The following is an 8,181-nucleotide window of genomic DNA, read 5'->3' on the forward strand; positions in this document are numbered from 1 at the left end:
GCTTTGAGGTTTCTCTGTGCAAGCACAGCTTTGAGGTTTATCTGTGCAAGCACACCCAAAAACAAATGAGTGTGATCATGTGTTTGGGCAGGTAAATCACCTTAACTGGACACCAGCCCTCCAGGACCGAAGTTGTGCTTCCCTGATCTGAATTAAACCGTTTCTGTACATTCAGAATCAGAATCCTTTTATTGATCCTAGAGGGAAATTGCAGAACCGCAGCACCTGGGGAGCAGTTGGGGGGTTAGGTGTCTTGCTCAAGGATACCTCAGTCATGTGCTGTTGGCTCTGGGGATCAAACAAGTGACCTTCCAGTCACAGGGCTGGTTCCCCTCCAGCCCATGACTGTCCAAAATACTTTCATTTGAAGTATTTCCTCTGAGTTAAGTAAAACCTGTTAACAGTGTACAGCCTTCCATCGTACTTGCGATGAACTATCTATATATATATATATATATATATATATATATATATATATATATATATATATATATATATATATATATATATATATATACATACATACATACACATATAATTTGATCGCCTAAATCAGGGAGTAAGTGAATAATATAAGGCTCAGTCTGCACGGAATAACATTAAAAATACCATAAAACAGCAGGGCCTTGACCACTTGATGGGCAGGACAACTCGTTAGGCCCCTTTAAGACTGCAGCTGGAAGAAGGGGAGCGAAAAGGCGGGAAAAATTGCGGCTCGATGCTGAGGTGCCGGAGGTGTTGAACGCGTCACATACATGAAAACAAAAGAAAAGGTCATTTTAATTTTTATAAACCCCTTCACAATACCGAGAGGTCAAGTCAAAGGTAAAGCTACATCAAAAAGCCGAACAGACATTGCGTGCTGAGGCTATAGCTGTAAATTTCAATCATTACTATTACAACTACGAATTATATATGAATAATAGAAGACGTACACTTTCTTATTTTATAGTAATTTATCCATGCCTGTTGAATGTGTCGCACACGGTTCGTTTTCACGAATTTCAGGAATTCGGCTCCGCTTCAGACAAGTCCGCAGTGAGAGTTGAGCTCAGGCAGCAGCGGGGCAGACTCGGGTCCTCCGCTCGGCTGCGCTCTGTATGAGCGCCCAATCAGTGTGAGCCAGGTCACAGCAAATGACCAGGAAGGAACGATGGCTGCGAAGAATGTGAAGAACGGTTTGCTGGAAAAAGTAAGATTTATTAAATCATATTGTTCAGTTTTAAGCCTTTGCAGCAGTGCGATGTTCACACGAGTCTTGAGGTCTGCTCCCTTCTAATTCAAACGTTATGGCCTGCCTCGCTGGGTCATGGGAGCGGATAGAGGTTGACTAGCGCTCGGCTCGCTAACGGCTCGCTGACAGCTGCAGAGACCGTGCAGCTCCGATAAACTCAGTGTGATGCAGTGAACTAGGCGTAGACGTGTTCGGGTGGGTGCATATTTAAAGAGGGATTCAGCCCATTTTCTAACAGAAATCTGCGTAGCTGAAACACGGAGATGTAAACAGCCGCTCAGAGTGGTGTGCTCGCTGGCTAACGCTAGGTCTTTCCCTTTGCAGTGGTGCTGGCAGGAAACGGGCCCAGCGGCGCCTGCAACTCCGATAAAGATTTCATTGATTATCGAAAACAACTAGTGCGACCTACACATGTCTTTTCAGATTCTATACGCCATGTAATGCTGTTCATGGACAAATGGCTCATCACAAACACAATTAGGTCTGCTCCCTATACGCCAGCTGCTTATTCGGCTTTTCCACATGAAAAGGTGCAGCAGTTTCATTGTGGCGCCTCAGGCGCTTCAGACTCGCAGTGCAGCGTTAGTTATTTTTATTTGACTGTTTAAGTAGTTACGGAACTCCGTACATGTACTTCTTAGGCATTTAGTAGATATGTAACATATTTAGGGTAACGTTAAAGTCGTAAATGACAACTATCGTAAAACAGCGTCTCTGGCGGCTTTCTAAACATTTCCAGTTATAAGAAAGTGAGGTAGCTTTAAACGCTCCGTACGTCTGGTTTCCGTCACAACTGCTGTGAACAGTTCTGCCTCTGAAAATGACACATTTCACATGAAACCCCTCAGTTACTGTTTTGCATCTTCATCAACAGTTTAAAAGAGATTTCCTTTCCTTTCCAAATGATTAAAGTGCTTTTAAAGCTCATAAATGCTCGATTTCGTGTAGCTAACGTGTCCGTACCTGCGCGGGTAGAGTAGCTCTACGTGTCTGTGTTACAGTTAGCGGTTTGCTGGCTGGTCTTGTTGCCCGTGTTTCCAGATGATCCAGAGCAGGGCTGAAAATGCTATTAAAAATAAACGCTGATGTTTACGCTGTGTATATATGGCTATCTGAGAAATGGCAGGATGACTAGATGACCACCTCTTTGTAATGTATAAAACGCTGTTGTGAGCGCGTTTGGAGTGATGACCATATGTCTCACCATATGTTTATATACCTGAAGGCAGAGTATTTAAGATTCTCATTTCTGAATATAACACTTCACTTCACTTGGTTCTTCAGTTTAGCAGGGTTCTTTTCTCATAAAGTGCTCGGTTTTAACTGTAGCAATAGCCTGACAGTAAAAGATTCACTTTTTATATTTGGGGTGGAAATAGCATCACTGAGTCTTTGGGCACATTGGTAACATTCATTTATAGCCTGTTGTTTAAGGCTCTGTGCACAAAAAGCTGCTGTAAATCCTGTTAAGTTTAGTTTGCTCAATGAATTGTGTTAACTTATTTTGAGTTATTTGATGAGTTAAATGCATGAATGCTGTTCCTCATGCTGTAGTGTTTGTTTTTAAGTTAAAGTAACTAATACCTTGTAAAATACAAACATTCACAAGAAGTGTACAGTTATACCTAATTATAATATGTTCACATGTGGTGGTTGGCTAGTGTAGTGGTTAACACCTCTGCCTTCTACGCTGTAGACTGGGCAAGCACCCTACACTATACCAATAAGGGTCCTTGGGCAAGACTCCTAACACCACCTTGGCCTACCTGTGTAAAATGATCAAATTGTAAGTCGCTCTGGGTAAGAGCGTCTGCCAAATGCCATAAATGTAAATGTAGGAGAAAAGTTGCTATAAGCTAGCAGTAACTTAAGTTGTTACATCCAAATAAACAGTCTCCTAACCAGAGACACAGACACACTCATGGCTGGAATACCTGTTAAACGGATGTCCAAACTTGTATGTAATCTGAAGGCTGTATAAGGTGATAAAGCTGTTTATGTGAAAAGAACATGCGGAGGAAGAATAACTCCAATAAGTAGCTTTACTTTCTTTTTGCATTTGTTCATTTCACAAAGACACACCGTACACATTTAAGTCATTTGTAGCTTGATCTTTAAGTTCAGATAATGTCAGAGCCTTTAGCACTCCTCTCACGATAAAAAGCGAATGCTAAATGTCTTTTGTTGGTCATTTTTTCAGAGTTAACTTGTAAGCAACAGGTACCTCTTTCTATTCCACATCCAAAGATCATTGTCTTTACATGAATGTTTAAATATCAGATGTTCAGCTTTAACATCAAGACTTGCTGCACAGCTGTTAAGGTACTTCCTGTTAACACTTTTCGGTTTCATTGCAAAACTGCTGTCGGTTTATTTGTGTGCTTGTGAGTGTGGTGTGGAGAGGCTGCTTTAAGCAGTCGTGTCTCATTAAAAAGACTAATGCTGAATTTTGAAAACGGAAGCTCACCTTAATGTGTGAATTTCATGTTTTCAGTGGAGGATTGATGAAAAACCAGTGAAAATTGACAAATGGGATGGTGCAGCTGTGAAAAATTCTCTTGATGATGCAGCAAAGAAGGTAAGCAAAATATTATTGTTGTTGTTGCCCAACAGTCATTTGGGGGACATTCCACTGTTTCACAGCCTTTTCTTTTGTAATGCCAGGTTCTCATTGAGAAGTATGGATACGCTGAGAACTTCAACCTTGTGGATGGACGTCTCTTCATTTGCACCATCTCTTGCCTTTTTGCCATCGTAGCTTTGATTTGGGATTACTTACACCCTTTCCCAGAGTCCAAACCTGTCCTGGCATGTTGTGTGGTTTCATATCCTTCACGATGTGTGTGCCTTATTTACTGTTTTTGTGAAAGCTAAAATCATTTTCCTCTAGAAATAATTTTCCTCAGTGCAGAACTCTGTGATGTCTAGTGGCTGATTCGTCTTCTGCTCTGCACCGGTCACCTATGAGTGCAGTAGTATAATTACCACTGGGACAAATGCTTGTCATTGTTCAGAACAGCTTGTTTGAAGACTGACTTCAGACCTGACCTTAGCATCACTTCCTTGTGATGATGAAATTTGCTTGTGTCATTCATTCATTCATGCATTCATTCAACACCTTCATTCATTCATAATATGTTTATTGTTGCCCATTAGAGGAGAGTTAAATTATTCTGGCTTAGAGTAATCTTTTATGAAACCATATATCTGGTAAATATGGTATCTGGCGTTCCCAATAAAAATCTGAAATTCATTTAAACTAATTTTAATTCAATGATTACCGCACCAGGGGAATATTTGTAAAATGTTTGTTTTTTGTTGTTTCCTTAATTAATAATACATATTTTATAATGATGGGCATCCTAACCATGTATACTTCCTACAAAGAGAAGAACATCTTTCTCGTGGCCGTTCAAAAAGACCCAGCCGGCATGGACCCTGACCACATCTGGCAGCTTTCGTCCAGTCTTAAAAGGTATTTCTTTCTTTATTTTATATATAGAAAAAGAGAAATAAGTATTTAGATGCTTGTACTTGGATATTAAGGCTCTAAATGATTTGTGTGTCACTGCATTCTGTTTTTATTTACATTTTGCAAAAAAAATCTATACAACCCTCCTTCCAAACGTTGGGATACTGTGCAAAATGTGAATAAAAATTAAATGCAATGATGTGCAAATCATTTAAACACTATTTCATTGAAAATAGTACAAAGACAACAAATCAAATGTTGAAACAATTTTATTTTACTTAATAAATAAACATATATATATATATATATATATATATATATATATATATATATATATATATATATATATATATATATATATATATATATAATATAAAAAAATTATGGACACTGATTTGACGCATTATGAAATGAAAGAAATATGACATAGGAAACCCCGAACTGTTGATCAGCTGAAATGTTAAGCAAGAACATTATTTTTTTTAAATTATATATAATTTTTAAAATGTATTTATTTAAAATAATTATTATAAAGTATATGCCCATTTTGGGTTTGATGCCAACAACATTTGAAAATGTTTTCCTGTTCTTGCTTAACATAGGATTTCAGCTGATCAACAGTTCGGGGTTTCCTATGTCATATTTTATTCATCTCATAATGTGCCAAATCAGTCTCCATAATTTCCAAAAAGAATTTTAAATGGACACTTTCCCACTTCCCCTCAGTCCATTTTCAATGAGCTTGGGCCTGAAAAGGTGGCGGCATTTCTGGATCCTGCTTATATATGGTTTCTTCTTTGCGTTTTGGAGTTTTATCTTTTTAGAAGTGTTCTTAAGCCCATGCAGTGATTGCCACTGCAGAATCATGTCAATGCACTAAAAACAGACATTTGAGGGCCCAAAGATCACAGTCAGCATACAGATTTCTCCAGATTCTCTGAATTATTCTCTGAATAATATTATGTATCGTAGATGATGAAATGCAAAGGTTCTTTGCCGTTTTACTTTGAAATATGTTATTCTTGAATTGTTACACTATTTGCCCCCCATCCCCCCACCCCTTTCTGAAAGACTCAGCCCCTCTGGGATGGGTTTTTTATTTTCTTTTTTCTTTCTTCCCATAAATACCTAATCATGTTACTGGCTTGGCCAGTTAACCACCAGGTGTTTTTTTTTTTTTTTTTTCTCAGCATTACATAACTTTATCAGCCTTTTGTAGCCCTGGTCTTAACGTTTTTGTAACCTGTTGTTGGCATCAAAGTTAAAATGGGTGCATATTTTTCAAAAAAACAGTAGAATTTCTCATTTTCAATATTTGATTTGTTGTCTTTGTACTATTTTCATTGAAATATAGGGTTTAAATTATATGGACATTACATTTTGAATGTATTTACATTTTTCCCAGTGTCCCAACTTTTTGGGAAATGAGGTTTGAAATGTAGTTTGGGGTTGGGGTGCATGTAGTGTAAGCATAAAATGTGGTTTTCATGAATATATGTAATTTTAAATAATGAATAAAATCAAGTTAAAATAAATAAACCAGAAGTGTATGAACACTCATTCCTCTTTACTCTACCTTTTTCTTTTAAGCCAAGTATCCACTAATGGATTGAAATATCTCCTGTAGGTTTGATGACCAGTACACACTGAAGGCCTCCTTTACAGATGGAAAAACCAAGCAGTCAAGGGAGACTGAGTTCACAAAGTCTGTTGGGGTGTTCTTTGATGAAAATGGAACATTGGTGATGGACCAGTATGAAAAGTGTGTTTCGCAGCTTCATGACACATTGACAAGAGAAAAGAAAACTAAGTAAAGCTGAGCGGAAGCGTGAGTGTACGAGCAGTGTTGTGACCTCAGAGCACTAATAAAGGCTGTAGTTGTGGGAGGGACATTGTACAGGCCTGTGTGTTTGAGAGGTTATCCTGCAGCTTTGAAATTGCATAACGATCTTCATAGTATATTTTGTTTCTTCTTTATTCATTGGTCCAATTTTATTTTCAGTCAGCATCACTTTTATATGAACATTCAGTTTGAGAAAATGTGTCTGACATTCTTTGTGCAGGTGCAGTAAGATGGTTTTACAGAGGCTCCTTATATGATAGATTTGTGTGATCTTCATGTGTAAGGAGGAGCAGAATATTTGATAGAATATTGAATATGGTGCATAAACAAACATTGAACCAGGAGAGCAGTTGCTTTCCTTTGATAATCTGTAATGTGCATAGACAGTTTTTTCTATTCTCATAGAAATGTATTACCCTGTTTACATCCATGGAGTCTATAACTTGCTTTACAGTGGGATCGATAGTGGTCTGCAGCTGAATTTCTATTTCCCCTTCAAATTTTCTACATTTGATGCGCCTTATTAAAGATTGGAGTGAATGTCTGAAATAAGTCGTTTTTTTTTTTTTCTTGAAATTTTTACATCTAAGAGAGGCCTGGGCCTTACTGAATAGGATTACTCGCTCTGACAATTGCAGATAGATATTTTTTGTTATGAATTGCACTGTGTTTATTTCTATTGGCTATAAAGGGCAAACAGTGAGAGAAATGATCCATCCATAGTGTGCAGGCTGTGCAGTCTCTATAGGTCATTACCTTGTGGGCAGGTTTCCTGGTCTTGGGTTATTCTAGTGCAGGACTGAATTGTTTTAATAAGTGATCCCTAAAGGGTTTAGTGCAGAGCAAACCTGTTCTTTCTGTTAAAACTAGTCTTTTCTGAAACCGTACCTTTGCAGCATAAAAAGGCGTGAAGATTGAAGACGGTTGGTTATTCTTGCCCAGGAGCGCATGCTTTTGGGTTTAGTGTTTAAACAGCGTAATCACAAACACCATATTTATTTTGTAATGGTTAGACTTGTAGACCTAAGTAAAGTTTCTTTGTATGGGCATCTGGATACACCAGAGTACTTGCAAGTTTTGTCAGTAGTTTTTCAGCTTTAGCTATCATCATTGTATGTGCCTGTTCTTTTTCTTCTTCAAAAAAAGTTATCAAATAAAGTTGCAAAGCCATTTGTAAATGCGTTTTTGGAGTTCTTTCATCTGATGTTTGCGATTTAAAGCTTTTGATGCTTTACAAGTGAGAAAAGTAGTGTCTGACACATTCACATGAATTTCAGAGCATCTTTTTTACATCCTCTTTTGCTTTGATGACGGCGTGCGCTTGAGCTGGCAGTGACTCCACAAGTCAGGTCTTTGGCAGTGGTTTTAAATGTTCTCCACTCGTAAATGATTTTCCAGACAGTGGAATGGCTGCTACTTGTATTGAGATCTTTTTAAATCTCTGACTCATGTGCATCTACAACCTTCGTTCTGAAGGCCTCGGGGAGCTATCTAGATGTTGCCGTGGTGATGCCACTTACTTCAACAATCAAGAGCAAACCAAACTAAATGTCTGAGGGTTAGATAAGACCAACTTCTCCAAATCCTCTCTAATGATGTTCTGCTCATTTACACCTCATTCTGTTTTAGGCA

General features: G+C 38.2%; 1 protein-coding gene across 1 annotated transcript; it reads left to right on the top strand.

The window, feature by feature from the left end:
- Positions 1 to 1,010: 1,010 nt before the first annotated feature.
- spcs2 (signal peptidase complex subunit 2) lies at positions 1,011 to 7,727 on the top strand. The gene is made up of 5 exons (XM_017696738.2): positions 1,011 to 1,192; positions 3,729 to 3,812; positions 3,899 to 4,059; positions 4,575 to 4,709; positions 6,334 to 7,727. The coding sequence occupies exons 1-5, from the start codon at positions 1,154 to 1,156 to the stop codon at positions 6,518 to 6,520; spliced, it is 606 nt and encodes a 201-aa protein (XP_017552227.1). The 5' UTR covers positions 1,011 to 1,153; the 3' UTR covers positions 6,521 to 7,727.
- The last annotated feature ends 454 nt before the right edge of the window (positions 7,728 to 8,181 follow it).

Source organism: Pygocentrus nattereri, chromosome 17 (assembly GCF_015220715.1).
Source record: "Pygocentrus nattereri isolate fPygNat1 chromosome 17, fPygNat1.pri, whole genome shotgun sequence".
NCBI lineage: Eukaryota > Metazoa > Chordata > Actinopteri > Characiformes > Serrasalmidae > Pygocentrus > Pygocentrus nattereri.